General features: G+C 46.7%; 1 protein-coding gene across 1 annotated transcript in view; it reads right to left on the bottom strand.

Moving 5' to 3' along the window:
• The window catches only part of ARFGEF2 (ARF guanine nucleotide exchange factor 2), a 120,639-nt gene extending 106,491 nt beyond the window's left edge, over positions 1-14,148 (bottom strand). The window contains exons 1-5 of the mRNA XM_088472170.1: positions 13,874-14,148; positions 3,366-3,396; positions 1,748-1,871; positions 1,144-1,290; positions 659-838 (exon numbers count right to left, since the gene is read on the bottom strand). Coding sequence (XP_088328296.1) covers positions 659-838; positions 1,144-1,290; positions 1,748-1,871; positions 3,366-3,396; positions 13,874-14,006 — 615 coding nt within the window. The 5' untranslated portion in view covers positions 14,007-14,148. The remainder of the gene's footprint in view (positions 1-658; positions 839-1,143; positions 1,291-1,747; positions 1,872-3,365; positions 3,397-13,873) is intronic.
• Positions 14,149-16,475: the final 2,327 nt, after the last annotated feature.

The following is a 16,475-nucleotide window of genomic DNA, read 5'->3' as shown; positions in this document are numbered from 1 at the left end:
TCTAGCCAAGGTCAGAAGTACTGAAACTTGTGACCCCTGACTTAGAGGTGTTACCTTGAAGGAATTAGCTTGTGGAATAATTTTATCCAATTTAGTACAGGAGGAGTGGTCTCTCCTTGGGACTTCTAATGAGCAAAGATATCGGTTTGTCATCTGTGCAAAGAATTTTAAGCTGGGTGCACACTAAAAGATAGAATTGTACGATATATCGTTCCGACGGAGTTCGGAGCTATAGATCATGCAGATCGTATAATCATGTGTATGCTCTATTGCGCGTGAACAGCAGTTGTTCAGCGCAACGTCACATCTGCTGTGCTGAACAGCAGGTGGGACAATGCAATGAACGATGCCGCTCTGCTAATGATATATCGTACGGCCATTGTGTGTGTACAGCATGCCATTTATGGTTGCATCGAGGTGTTTCGACACTGGGCATACACATCGTATAGTGTGTACCCTGCTTAAGTTCACAGGCACCCCAATGGACAAGAATGAAGCCATCCAACTGCCAATTTAAAAATCATATGACGAATCCTTCACTAACCACACACACACACACACACACACACATCTTTGCCACAGTTAGCCAGAATAGGGCACAGCTAAATAGAAGTGCCGGATATGAGAGTTTAATATCTATCAGTAAATCATGTCTTACAGCCTGAGTCTCCATCCGGATGAAGATGACATTCAGCATCTGAGTGAGCGTGGCTTTAGCAGTTGTCTGATTCACCAGATTTTTGCTGGCCAGATACATGTTGTAACAAGTTCTAACAGTCTGGAGGACCGTGGCCTCATGGATCTCAACGTAAGGGGATGTGACCACGGTCAGGAGAGCCTGAAGAGTAAAACCAGCATTAATTATATGTCATCACAGGAGTTGCCAAGACACAAATTACAGGTCAAAAGTGGTTATATACCAGATACCTTAATGGATATCACCTATAGTGAACAAAATAAAGAGCACTTATAGACCGACTGCAGCAATTCATTGCATCACTCTATAAATGTACATTGAACATTGTGCACAAAGCGAGGATGGTGTCTGACAATCAGACAAGGACGGGGTCTGCGGCAGACAAGGAGTCAGATACTACTTATATGAACGCTGATCATTAAAATCATCTTAGAGCATTGCATTACCTTAATTATTTGGAGCTGCACCCCTTCGTCTGTTTGGGGTCCTTGGAAACAATTGCATACTGTATCCACTATACGATCGATGAGACGTTTCCCGGCAATTCCTTTATCTGGAGCATTGCCAGTAATGTGTCCGTAAGCGATTAGTTTCTGTAAGATAATACCAAGAAATCACCTGACAACACCGTACAGAATATTCTTTTAAACATACAATAAAGCTGGGAAACCACTTCTGAAATTAGCCTAACTCCTCTGCAATGTATATTCTGCCTGGGTACTTCCCGTCACCTGAAGCTAAGAGCAGCCTATGGCTGCAGTGTTTGTCATGTTCATCTAAAAGTCACAATAGAGCGCTTTGTATACCAATGGACAATCTGCAACGCACTTTGCAATCAATGAAAATGAGAGTGGTTCAACACAACAGCAATCCGGAGACAGGCAACAGAGTTTGGGGCCTTAGTAACATATCCGGACAAGTCTTTAATACTTGTACAACAGAATTTCTGGAAACAGCAATAAATTACTTTGTTTCTGTCTGTCCAAGTTTTAAGGATATCCATGCTTGAGCACAGATGTTTAAATCAAAGAAAAAAATAAAATAAAGTACCTGCAGGCAGTCCAGGGAGGTACTAACAACACGAGGGGACTTTAATTGACAGGCCAACTCAAATGGAAGGAAATACTTGTCGGCTTCAATGAATTTAGCTTTGAAGGGTGCAGCTGCTCCATCCCTAAGAGAGCGAGAAATAGAGAAAAGTAATAGCTGCAAATAAAGGCATACATTCACTATATTGTGATGCATGTTTGGGAAGTCATCTAATATTTACACTAGAAACATAATCCTTAGGGGTATGCATCATAATACCATTAATGTTTGCAGAGCCATATTAAACAAACAAACATATGTAATATACGAACAAATAAGACCTTGATATCCACCTCACTTCAAACTAATTATGTTTATATGAGACTACATGTATAGTGAAAATAATTGTAATATATATATATATATAAACTGTACCTGGCCATGTTCCTGAACTGCATATACTAAATAAGCTGGCTTCTTAAATAAATTCACACCCAGCTAGGCAAACACAGCTATCGGCTGCATGACACACGTTACATTCTTTCCTATTATAACAAGAGATAATATGCTGTAGGCTCACTATGGGCCGTATTAAATTTGAAGTGAAAAGCCGTTTTCTGCAAAATTTTTTCGCCGATGAAGTAATTTTCGCAGACTTAATTTAACCCCGTATTCAATTTCAGCGTCTTTTTGCCGGTGCCATAAAGCAATGTAATGTAATAGGCGAAAAAGTTTTGCCTATGCACAACCGGCGGAAAAAAGTGCAGAATTGGGGTTTTGGGGTTCAAAGTTTTGGAAACCACCCTGCACCCTTTGGACACCCCCCCCCTGACGCTAACTGCGTCAAAAAAATCCCAAAAAAACCCACAAAGGACACCCCAAAGAGGCACTTTGAAAAAATGGGCGAAAAAAAAATCAAAGTGGGGGTACACATTCAAAAACTAGCAAAATAGCATTTTTTTTGGGGGGGGGGGTCTGCAAGTATGGGGGAGGTATTTTTGATTGCAGGTGCTTGCTGAAGGTGCGTTTTTGGCGCCATTTAATGCTTGACTTTACACATTTTAAAATATGCTTGTACCCATTTTCATGTACCCCAAATTTGATCAGGCTGATTTCCCCAAAACTGGTAGAACTTTTCACCGATTTCAGTTTTGGCGGGTCCCGTTTTCGCCGATTCCAAATTGAATACGGGGACACGAGCGATATTTTTTCATGAAGACGGCGAAAAGTCCGGCAGCTGACAATTCGCTCCATATTGAATACGGCCCTTAAAGTCCAGGGGCCAATCAGTACTCTGAGGGCCACACTAAGCTAGGCCAATCTTGCATTAGATAGATAACTCTAGAAGGGCCTCCCCTTGTCTATCTGGGAGTTAGCAATGTCATATGTCTCTACATTATACATGATGACAATTCCTCAGACATACAGTAGCTTCTTAATACGTACACATACAACATATACACAGCTTTATCTGCAGTTCATAGTAGTATCCATGGGTTCATAGCCAGTAATTGGCATCTTGGACACAGCAAAACAAAGAGACCTGTACAATGAGCGAATAATGAGATTTGAAGCAGGGTCTTTCTCACTAACATAAGAATACAGAGAAGCCTACATGGAGAATGTTTTTGCCACTTACTTCTGCTGCTCCAATTCAGATTTTATTTCATCTGCAAAACATAAAAATGGAAGAGACAGTCAGTGAAATGATTATGTAATATTGCCTGCTTAAAAACAGGCGGTTCATTCATTTACATATAGATTAAGGTTTTACCAGTGCTTGGTATGCAATGGTAAAAGTCTTTGATTTCCTGAAGAACTAGTGTCTCTTGAGGCTTTTGAAGTGAGTTCAAGTGTCCAAAATGAAGACAGATGAACACAAACCATGAAAGGATTATTCCTAGAGGTAAAATCACCTAAAGCTGCACTGGTGATAATGCTGACACACATGACTACACAGCATTCTAAAGGTGGGTACACACTATACAGATAAATATGAAGATGATGGTCGTTCATACATACTGAACGGCCATCATCTGTGTCTGGCTGTGGGTCCCGGCGGCCGGGGGGCATCCCACCCCCCTCCCCGCGGCTGCTGCTGTGTGTGTCTGCAGACCGGCCGTACATACTTGCAGATGGACAGATATGTCTGCAGACATATCTGTCCATCGGCTGTGCAGCACAGCCAATGCGATATGTCTGTGATCGACAACGTTCGCTGACATATCGCGGGTACACACTGGCCAACGGGCAGCAGATCTATTGGCCCATCAATTGATCGGCCAATATATCAGTCAGTGTGTACCCAGCATTACTGATGTCTATGAGATTGGTTACACCGATCTTCCAACACTACAACAGATGTGTTACTAACAGGCAGAGGCCCCTTATACAGATGATCACAGGGTGAGAAGAGACACTGGAAAATCATTAACTTGTCTTTCCGGTCATTTCCTTTCACATTAGCAGGTTAAATAAAGTGCCATCATACAGCTATAGTAAAATTAAATTCACATATAAAGGCAGATAAGAAGATCCCAATACTCATACTAGAATATGTTTAGAATTATTGAAGCACAATGCACGCTAGTGCACTGCTGAACATAAATTCCCGATGGTCGGGAATCTGTGCAGGCTCCGGATGTTTGTGTGCGGAGGGGTAGAACGGCCTCGTTCCAAAACGGTGGCGTATCGCCGCTGTTGGGTGGAAAGAGGCCAGAATCTTCGTTGGCTGACAGATTTCCTGGCCTCTTTCGCTCATCTGGGGCAGCCGGCTTGCGTGACCCCATGGGTCACTTAGCCGGCCGATGTTCTTACAGATTATCCGGGATCGTGTAGTACAGTGCAGCTCGGATAGGTAATGCATGCAGGAAGCTTGATGCCTACTGCTGCATTACCATTATTGCAAGGACGGAATTGCAAAGCTGCCTGCATCCAGCTTTGCAATTCCATCCTAAGCTGCATCAGACCTGGATTCTCTTCTGGCCACACACTTCAGAGCCAGCAGTACTGTGAGCTCCCGAGCCAGGAATCACACACACAGAAGGAATAGCTGTTACATAGCAAAACTTTTATTATAACGTCTACAGTAGTTCTTTCTTTACTACTAGAAGGTTCCTCCTATAACATGCTGGGGGAGATGTATTATAGCGGCATGGATCATCTAGTCTGCCAGAAAGGAGGAGTGAAAACTTCCCCCCTCCGGCAATCCCTGACAGACCCCACAGTGAATCAGCCTAGTGCTGATGCGCTGTGTCTCACCTCCCAGCCAGCTCCAGTGGGCATGCGCGAGTTCTCATTGCAAGATCTCCCGTGCACAGCCCAGAATCAAACAGCCGCAGCAGCTAGGACAGTGCAGTGCTGTGGTGGGGCTACAGCTGTTGGAATGGTCAGTGCAACTGACCAGTCATACATTGGCTGGCACATCGGCGCACTCTTTAGTAGATAGCAGCACCCCTGTCATTTAGCAACCAACCCCACATTAATACATGGGGAGAAGCAGTATCAGCTCACATAATGTGCTCCGATACCACTACACCCCATAACGTCCCTGCATATATCTCCTCCACAGAGTGAGAACAGGGAGGAAATGGCTTCACTTATCAATGTACACATATCATACAGCCAATTACATGCATCACAAGGTAATTATCAAGCATATATAGAGAAAGATAAACAGATATTATCGATGGAAATCAGACGTATATTACTCCCAAATTGCATGGACAGAAAAAAATGGGTATATTCACCCTTATGCAGTGCATCTTGTCATTATCAATGATAACCTGCATCTCTCCTATACTAGGTGCGAAAGATATACCTGGAAAAAGGTATATTTACACTTGCTCTCAATTCTGCAAAGCTTGGAGTTCCATCGTCACCCTCTTTCTGAACTTTACCTACGTGAGAATACCACATTGAGACCTATCAGATTTTCCTCATCATTTATCTAGCACCTTCTAAAACATAATGGCTAGAATCTGATTGGTTGCTATGGACAACAACTCCACTTCTAAAAACTGCACTTTAGTAAATATACCCCTATGTCTCAGAATCTGAGACACTGGTTTCCGGACTACATCCACAAAGTCTTGAATCATTATGACAGGAACAATCATGATCATGTGGTTTTATTTTTTAGCATTTGTACTGTGAAGGCACACATCCACTACCCGATTAAACATAGCGATTGAATGATAACTACATGGTTATCGTTCAATCACTTGTTAATCGGGCAGCATAATGTAAAAAACGACCAGTGATGCGCGCTCCCGCTGGTTGTTCTTCACATCTATCATGGCCTGAACATGCTGGTCAATCTTTCGATAGCGACAGATTGGCCATGTTCGGGATGAGGGAAAGAGGTTGATAGTGGAACTGGGCCCGATTCAGACCCGCTCGAGAGCGCATAGTGCTCGCAAGCGGGTCGATGGTGGGGTACTGCGCATGCGCAAGCCCCAGAGCGAAAGAGAAATTCTCTTGCTCCGGGGCTCACTACAAACGGGGCGGCTGTCGATGTTGATCGACAGCTCGCCCCGTTTTGTAGGCGGGGTGGGGGGGTGGCTACACAAACGGAGACGTTCCCGAAGGAAAACCTGCCGTTTGTGGGAGGCACCACTGACATCACCAGTGATGTCAGTGGACAGCTTCCTGCTCTGTTAGAGCAGGAAGCTCTCTGGGGCTTGCGACGGACGAGACCCTACCACCACAAGGGTCTTGTCGCAAGCTCCGATGGTCGCGACCATCGCCTGGCCGCTCGCAAAAGCAGTGGGTTGTCACCCACAGCTTAGCGAGTGGCCAGGAGGCCGCAACAAAAAAAAACAAAAAAACGCCCTGATTCAGAGCGTGCGCTCTACAGAGCGTCCGGCTCTGAATCAGGCCCACTGTATCTACACAGAAGATAAATACTTACTCCACTGTGTCTAACAGTGTTACATTTGCTTCAATATGTGTCCTATCTTCTTTTAGACAACATCACAGGACTAAATGACAGCTTCTAATCATTTATATTTCTATTTTCAAACAGTGTTTATATGTTCATGGTTTTTTATTATTGATATTAAATTTGATTTGTACTTTGTGACAATGTGTGATTTTTATAATTTTACATTCTCATTCAGCGCTAGGAGTATTTATTTAATTTATAGTGCATGCAAGTCGCAGGAATGTTAGACATTAATCACAGAATTGCAGTATACATTTAACAGCTTCAAAAGGATTCTCAAGAATTGGCATATGCCACCTATTCTCAGTTGTTCTTAAAAATAAACTGTCCTCTACATTGGATAGTGCTGGATCCAGCGTTACATTCATGTACAGTCTTACATAATTAGACAACATTGTCTGCTGGAAGTATCGGATAGTAAGGTGAGTGGATATCTCAACTTTATTGTACAAGACTATTCATTCTTCTTACAAAGGAATACAAATGCTAGAACCGGAAACCATGTACTAACTCTTGAGAAAGTAGCGCATACAGTTCCTGAATCATTTATCCAACAGAAATAGTAGAGAATAAAATCCATGGGAAAGGCCATTATAAGAAACAGGGTGAAGGCAGTTTAGATCATTTTATTTACTTAATGATTGCATACCTCTACATGAGGACAATGACACGGTTTATACAGTTTGCTGCATTGGCAATCGTAACAATTAAAAAAGCAGCAGGGCTGATGAGGAGATCTCCAAGGGCCGGCTCTTCCTACGCAGTGAACGTGACCCGAGTCGCCTCTGCTCGTTATCCAAGATGAAATGCCGGTTATTTCAACTGGGCCCTCTCACACTGCGCAGTAACCAGAGTTGCTGCACGTTCATGTGCAATAACCCGGGTTATTTGATGGCAGTGTGAAAGGGGTATAAGTGTTCGGTGTGGGGAGTTAGGAGTAAGTGATAGTGAAAGCATGGGAAGGAGAAGCACATGAAGGAAGAGGGCCCTGCTCGTGAGAGGCAGACAGGCAGGTGTGACAAAGATGGGGTAGTCAGGGAGGGATTCAATCTCAAGAATGAGGTGACAGCAGCACTATTTTTATTACATGCCAGTTTTAGCAGTCTATGGGGGGGTATCCAATAAGCTGCGATCTGCGAAAAACAGGGATTTTTGCCAATTTATTTTTCCCCCTATCCTACTATTTCTGACAAAATAATAGGATATTTCTCCCTAAAACACATGGGATTTGTGATAAGTTCACGGCCCTATGTGTTTTCGCCATTTCAGGGGGGAAAAAAAAAACGGCACTTTTCGTGGACTTTTTCTCGGAACACATCAAGTCTTGGAAAAAAATTCCCCAATAAGTGTGAGCGTCGGGCGGACTTCGGGGCCAGTTGGATATCCCTGGGGGATCCATTAGCGGCCGAACAATGGCCCTCATTCAGAGCCGTACACTCTGAGCAGAGCGCACGCTCTGAATGAGGGCCGCCCTCCATAAAAATTTAGCGTCCTCCTGGACGCTCGTATAGCTGTGGGTCACCACCCACAGCCTATACGAACGTGCAGTTTGATGGCCGCGATGGTCGTGACCATCGAAACTGCGAGCCGGAGCCTGCGGTTGAGGTTTTCAACCGCAAGGCCCGGAGTGATTTTGGCTCTATCAGAGCCAAAATCACTCCCACTGACATCACTAGTGATGTCAGTGGGCCGGCTTCTGACGGGAGGCGTTCCCTTGGGAACGCCCCCGTCAGGGAGGCATGCCCCTGGCACGCCCACCAAAGGGGGTGTGCTGTCAATCAACATCGACAGCACGCCCCCTTTGATCAGACACAACGAGCGAAGGACTTTCCTTCGCTCGTCGCGTCTGGCGCATGCGCACGACGGAGCTCCCTCCGTCATGCGCATGCTCAGTGCAGACCATCGACCCACTTGCGAGCGTACAGCCGCTTGCGAGTGGGTCTGAATCAGGGCCAATGTTCGGGGCTAATTGGATACCGCCCTATATTAGATTATTGAAAGGGTTACTAGATAACTGAAAGCCACAGGAAGCGCAGCAACATAACTACAGAGACCAGAGAATCTCCTCATACACCTGAGATTTTTTCAGAAGATACAACCAACAGTACGACAATCTGAGAGATTCCAACAATCCTGAAGAAACTCCATACATTGAACGACATTGTCTCGATTGAAACAATTTTACTGTACCACTAGTAAATAGTCACCGCAGCTGCCCTGTCCCCTCTCGTCCCATTATACTTACACCCCCGTTCCTCTTCTCACCTGTCGAAGCAGTGCATGCTTGCATGTCATACCTAATGTGCATGGGGTGTGCAGTGGGAGCTGGGACGTGTGCCGTGCACGTTACTGCACAATCAGGTCATCGCGCAGACCTGCGTGATGACCTAATTTGGATCAAGCTTCAATTTTATCATAATAGATTGATCGTAGTAAGATATTTATCTTGATACATTTACAGAAATGTGATGTTTCATCTGCAAACTATTGGGAGTATCACCCCAGACCATCGGTAATCATCACACTCTGGTAAGATTTAAACCATATCTGAAGAACATCATTGTGACAGATTGAAAGTGCTTGAAATTCAATTTAAATGCTTGCATTTTTTTTTGTTTACATTTTTTGAAAGTTTGATTTTCATACAAGTACATTACCTGTGCAATCGATCGTAAATCGGTCAGATTATCTTTCAGTGTAAGGCCAGTTGCAGAGATTATAGATAATTCAATCCCTATAGCTAGAAGAAAAGGTTGCGCACACCCACAAAGAAGGGAATATTTCTAAACTTGTGCATTCTCAAGAACTTTATTGCTCATGTAATCCCCACAACATGCACTTCCTCATAGAACTGGTCGCAATGACACAAATGTAGGTGCATAATATAACAAAAGATGATTTGTGCAGCGGTTTAAAGGTTACCTCTGGAGGATCATCTTTCTTTTAACTGTGCTGGAATGTTGCCGAGTCTGTCTCCTCCATCGCCTACACAAACATTAACATTGGCCTGATTCACTACGGATCGCTATTGCAATCGCAGCTGCAATTAGGCACGCAGCCCCGCTGCGAAAATATGCTAATGAATGCTACCGCAATGCCGTCACACGGCCAGCATAGAGACGGCCACTGCTGCTATTTCACATCCGTAATACTTTGCAGTCCTGCATATACATCTGTAACATCGGCCCCTCACGCAGAAGTCCAGTAGGTCTGACCTTACTCAGAATATGCTAACCTCGCTGTACGCAGTGAGTACTGTTCACTCTAGGTCCAGCGGCAGGCATGGCGCTGGACCTAGCGCAAGGGTACTTCCGCGCGCCCGACAAGGGGGCATGGACAACAAAAAGGGGGCGTATTTTATGAACTGTCCCCTTTTCGTCACTCTTGGGGGCGTGCACGGCACTAACGGACATGCCGGGCTGCCACCAAGTGCCGCAGTCACTGAATGTATGCCCGGCGGTTACCGATGCTTTGCCGTTTTTCCCACCCACGGAACACTGCGGAGCGCGGGTGGAGGACAGAACCCGCAGGCTGTTCAGCGCCCCGCTGAAACAGCCTAGCGGGAACGCTAAGTGAGTACTCTAGCTGCGCATGCAACGGTGTTCAAACAGCCAGACACACCTGCATTTCGCTGACCACCCCCCGTCACCACCCCCAAATGCTCACTGTTAAGTGCCTGGAGCTATTCAATTATATCCTGCTGTAAGTTCCCCATTTCGCAGCAAGTCCCATGTCTAATGCACAGTAAGGCATAGATTCCTGGTTAAGTACTCGGAGCTATGCAATTACCGTGCACAGTAAGGCAGCAAATAGCCCCAAGCGAGGGAACACTTAATGTTGATACTGCTTGCAACCCTCCTGTGGTGTGGGGAGAAATTCGTTTTAAGTGCACCTTCTGGGCTTACCACCGGTAGTAAATGAATAGCTCCGGGCTACTAAACAGGAAGCTAAAAGCCTGTTGTAAGTCCTGCAGCTAACTGAATTATGCCCAGCTTTCAAGTGAATAAAATGAGTTAGCATTAGGAGTTCCAAGGCATCTGCTCCCACTTTCCTGCTATATAGATGGTAACTTCGCCCCAAAAGACACACACTGACAATCAGGGGGGTATTTATAATGGATGCAAGGTGTGCGGTGCACATGGAACCCTGGTTCCAGGGGGGCCCCACACACACCGGACCCAATTAAATATACTTACCTCTCCATCTGCCCGGCGCTGGCTGCAGAAATCACACATGAAAATGACCACCGCGGCCATTATCCTGGTGATTTGCGCATGCACAGTAGAGATGTCCCAGGAACGCGGCGTGGTGCCATGTTCCCAGAGACCTGCGCATGTGCAGTTGACTCTGGCGCAATACGTCCAAGAGTCTACTGCAGCGCCGGAGAGGAGGGGGCCCGATTGGAGCCTGCACACAGGCCCCCTACTCTCTTAAAGCACCTCTGCTGACAACATATATCTGTCCAGTCTGTGAAACCTGACAAAATAGTGTAACGTGTACAACAAGCACTGTGAGGGTTTCCATTTATCATCCACAACCTGCACAATGCATTTCATAAGTAAACTTTCCTCTAAACATGAAATAAAATGATGACATAATTCATACACAACAATTCCTGCCTATCTGACTTATCACCCCCTATAGCCAACTAATCCCACCAGTGTGAAAGTTTCCGACAGAGTGACAGATCATCCTCTCTGATGGATCCTCACCATCAATACTATTACATCAAATACATTACCGAATTCTATACCAATTACGTTGGACTCCTCAGATTATATGATTAACCGTTTTTAACAAATGTAAATTCACATTATTTCTCATCACAGTTTTATTCATTTGTATCCAATATTTTGGTAGAGTATAATGTTTGGAGTATACATTTTAACCAATACCTTATATTAGAGTGGTACTTATTACTCGGTACACACTTAAGCGACCCAACGGCTGGCAACCGTCCCCAAATACTGAGCGAGCATGCACACTTTATCGGCCACTCGGTATGTCTGGCCATACAGCACAACTGGGCACTCATTTATTTTTGCTCGCCCAGTTGTGAGTCAGTGTTGGCGGTTCCTGTGGCCTGTGTATGGATCAGTCGCACACAAAGACCGGCAGATGTGTACGATATATCTGCAAGATATATCACATCTGCCGTGCTACACAATATATATGTGAAGGACAAGGTTCACAGATATATTGTGTGAACGCATGAGCCGAACGACTTAACATATACAGTATATTGAGACTCGAAAGGGGTTGAACTGCACTCATGCGTGTCGGCGGGCGGCGTGTTTCAGTGTGTGGTGGGAGGGGGGTGGAGGGGGATGTTGGGTGGATTGTGGGTAGGCTGGTGTTGGGTTATAAGGTGGGTATATAGGTGGGGTGTATGGAGTGCTGCACCTTTGTGCGGTAGTACCGATTGGTGGGTAAGGTGTGGGGTTTGCGTGTGCAGAAAGGAGGAATAATTAAAAATAAAAAATAAAATGAAAAAAACAGACACAGTGTGGGGGCCAAATCTTTTATTCTAGTAGTCACAGAGCTGCTCCGATTAGGTCCCGGGCAATGTGGGGGTGACGATGGAGGTGGATGAGTATGAGACTGGGGAGGTGGATGGACCCTTTCAGGGGGCTCCTTGCCGTGCGGTTCACTGACCGGCACGTATCCCCTGCTGGACCCTTGGTCTACAGTCTTTGGAGTCTCAGGAGGTGGGTAGGAGAGTTCGGCGAGAGAGGTGTAAGTACCCAGGCGGTGTCCCACACAGTGATGAGAATGTCTCGGCTGAGACCTCCGGCGGTCCCTGGTGGAGAGAGGGAACGTTGGAGGAAGCAGGCCGGGAGTAGCCTGCTTCCACCGGGAAGTAGCTACTCCCGGCCTGATTCCACCAACGTTCCCTCTCCCTACCAGGGACTGCCGGTGGTCTCAGCCGCCTCCCGCCCATCACCGGGGGTTTACACTGACCTCCAGTGACCGGCTTCACCACGCACCAGCCACTCCACAAGTGTGCCCTCACCCACCTTGTCCCGGGCAGACCACCCTCCGCATTAGGGTGGTCTATTCCGTACTGCACCACAAAAGTCGGCCCCCCCAGCGGTTTCGTTGGCCCAGCAGACTGTAAGCAGCACCAGCAGGCATAGGGGACCCAACGTACTCAAACGAGCATCGCACATTGGTCGCTCACCACCACAGGTCCGGTGACCTCCCACAACCAGCAGCACTGTGCATCCACAGTCCGGACCAGCACTCCATTGACTATTGCCAGTCTACATCTGCAGCAACCAACCTCCTATCAAGGCCGCACCGTCGACACACCACTTACTACAAATCCTACCAGTAGGTAAGTACTCCGAGACATTCTCATCACCACACGTGACGTCGCCTGGGTGCTTACACCTCACTCACCGAAATCTCCTACCCACCTCCTGAGACTGTAGACCAAAAGTCCAGCAGGGGATACGTGCCGGTCATTGAACCACAAAGCAAGGAGCCCCCTGAAAGGGTCCACCCACCTCCCCAGTCTCATCCTCACCCACCTCCATCGTCACCCCCACATTGCCTGGGACCTAATCGGAGCAGCACTATGCCCACTCCAATAATAGATTTGGCCCCCACACTGTTTTTTTCATTTCATTTTTTATTTTTCATTATTCCTCCTTCCTGCACACGCAAACCCCACACATTACCCACCAACATCATACCACAACAGTCAGTACCACTACACCAAGGAAGAGCGTACCTTAGCCCCCCTTTCCCATGTACAGTATTTTACATACTGTAGTGTATACTCAGCATAAGATTGTCTCTATAGGAGATTATACAATGATGTGAACTTTAAAAAAAATTAAGAGAGAGAAAATGCAAGTTTTGTTGCTGTGCTAATCTATCCAGCATATTATGATCCCCAGATCACCCCCCATCTGACTGATTCTCCGTGTGACAGATCTCTACCCACCCCTCAATATGACAGATCCTGTGTGTAACAGCCCTACCCCTTTCTCACTGATCCTATGTACCAGAATCGCCAGAATCTAACTGATCCTCAGTGCGAGACTCCCCCCACCTTGCTGATCCCTCAGTGTCAGTGTGACTGGTCCTCTCCCATCTGACAGAAGCCCCCGGTGTACACAACTCCTCCCCCACCTAAAGATCACCCCCATACGGCTGCCCTAGGGCCAGCAGCACAGCTCCCGGAAGCCTCTCACCTAGGGCCACCTCGCACGCCTTCCTCAGCGGCGCGTTCTGTGCCTTCCTGACATCCTTGTCGGCCAGGATCTTCTCCAGGGCCCGGGACAGGAACATGCTCTTGGTCTTCTGTCCCTTCCCCGGCTCCTGCATGTCCCCGCTAAGCTCTCACAGACACTGGGGGGACTCTGCCCCGTCAGGTAGTCAGCACTGCGCCGCCATCTTGGAGGCCGTCACATGACCCTATCCAGCCCCGCCCCTTCCATGTTGGCAAACCAAAGTTCTGCGCCCAAGCTGCAGGTGATGCCGAATAGGGGGCCTGGGATAAGTGGGCGTTGATAACTGTCAGACAGCAGCAGCTGGAACTGTTCCGGGGCGGCAGTCTACGTGCTTAGAGCAGCCGCTGGGCAGCGTACACGTGTGCTCATGTGTTGCCATTTTACCGAAGCCTTGCAGCTTAGGTGTCAGTATTTATCAACTGTATAGTAATCACTTTTACAACTTAATATATATTTATAATAATACCTTACTATTTATTTATTACCATGTATTTATATAGCGCACACTTATTCCGCAGCGCTTTTACAGGGAATATTCGGCCATTCACATCCGTCCCTGCCCCAGTAGAGTTTACAATCTGTATTCCCTATCACATGCATACTAGGGGTAATTTTGTTAGGAGCCAATTAACCTACCAGTATATTTTTGGAGTGTGGGAGGAAACCCACGCAAGCACAGGGAGAATATACAAACTCCACAGTTAGGGCCGTAGTGGGTATCGAACCGACCTTAGTGCTGTGAGGCAGTAATGCTAACCATTACACCGTCTGTGCTTACTATTGCTCTTACTACTGCAACCCTAGAAGTAATACCCATACTGAGGGCACCACAGAACAACAGTACTACTTTCCTGCAGTATATGTAGCTTAGTATCACAGTATTTACAATAACCTACTTGTCCTCCAATAGAGTCTCCATCCTCTGCAGCATCCCCTGATGACTTGCCAGCAGCCTAATGCTGGCAGGGACAGATTAACCCCTTCCCTGCTGGTGTTTTCGCAGTTGATGCTGCTGTAAGGAAGGATCTGTGACCATCGCAGGTAATGTGGTTTCCTCTTGCCCAGTTTACTTTACTCAGCGCCGACAGCAATTATGCTCAACCATTTCAAATATGGCACAGGGTGCAAGCTCACATGCTGGCAGCCAATCAGGAGCGGTAGATGGCTCACGGTCGGCGCCGTATGTGCAATGCTGCCGACATTATATCAATATGACAGTCCCCCCCCCTGATGTCGGCCCTGACAAGAGCACCTTAGTGTAATGCATGTACTGTAGTCCTAATAAACTTTTGCTCAGTTGTAAAGAAAATGCTACGTGAACATCAGCATTGCGGCCAGATGGCATCTTTTAAATATATGTAGGTGTTGGTCTGGTTTCTGATAAATATTTATTACTGTCCAGTGCCTCTTTCTATGTATTTGTGCTTAAATTGTTGATTGACTACACTGGTACAGTCCTATTTGTGAAGTGTTATCTCTAGTAGGGATTGCTGTGTTTCATTATGACACAATTGGGTTCTAGAGATGATAATTTACTCCATCTGGCAGAAAATGCCCATCTTAAGATGTATTGTGCCATCGCATAGTGCCGTTACTGGGTACACATATTGTGTAATGTGTACCCAGCTTTAGTCTTAAGGGCGCATACAGACTGGACGATGTGTCCAGTGAGCGACATCGGCGGGCTTGGTGGGGATGGCGACATCGGTAAGTGCATACACACTTGCCGATGCTGGCAACGACAAACAACGGTGGGGGGCAGTGGGGCCATGCTGCATTTGGCAGCATGGCATCGCTAACGATATCCCCAGATTGAGCTGCATGTTCAGACAACTCAGGATATCGTTAACGACCCGCGGAAGCGCACATCATCCGTCGTTTACTTCATACACACTAAACGATATGAATGATATATAACGATATCGTTATCGTTCACAATTATTGTCTAGTGTGTATGCGGCCTTACGGCTGAAGCAGTGGCGTAAGTTCATGCCAGGCGTCTGGAGGCAAAGTAGATGGTGGTGCCCCCCTCCTCCGGCTTGCTCCAGCCCCCCCGTCCCTGCGTTTCTCTAGCTTGCCTCCAGCCAGCCCTAGTGTCTCTAGTGCCAGCCCCCATTGTGTCTCCAGCCAGCCCCTGCATCCCTCCAGCTCCATTTACTTTCCCCCTTGGTCTTCCCGTTACTAAAGAAAACAATAAAACACATTAGCCCCCACACGAAAAAAATACAAACAAATATGTCCCTAGGGTGGGTGTGTGGTTTAGTGGATAGGGTATGTCCCTGGGCTAGGGGGTACTGTATGTCTAGAGGGCCAGGTTATGGTCCAGAGGCCGGAGGTAGGGTCGGTTACGGGTATGTTCCAGAGGCGGGGATGGTACTTAGGGTAGGTACTGTATTGTGAGGCCAGGGGGTAGGGCTGGTTATCCAATTGCCCCCACTGGAACCAGCGCCTGAAGCACAAGCTCCATACACTCTGCTGCTGGGGTCAGGATGGGAGTAGTAATAGTATTCGGATGCAGGGGGCAGGATGGGAGTAGTAGTGGGAAGCAGGGAGTTAGATGGGA

This window comes from Taudactylus pleione, unplaced genomic scaffold, assembly GCF_031769625.1.
Source record: "Taudactylus pleione unplaced genomic scaffold, aTauple2 ptg000121l, whole genome shotgun sequence".
NCBI lineage: Eukaryota > Metazoa > Chordata > Amphibia > Anura > Myobatrachidae > Taudactylus > Taudactylus pleione.
This window is presented reverse-complemented; position numbering and strand designations above follow the sequence as displayed.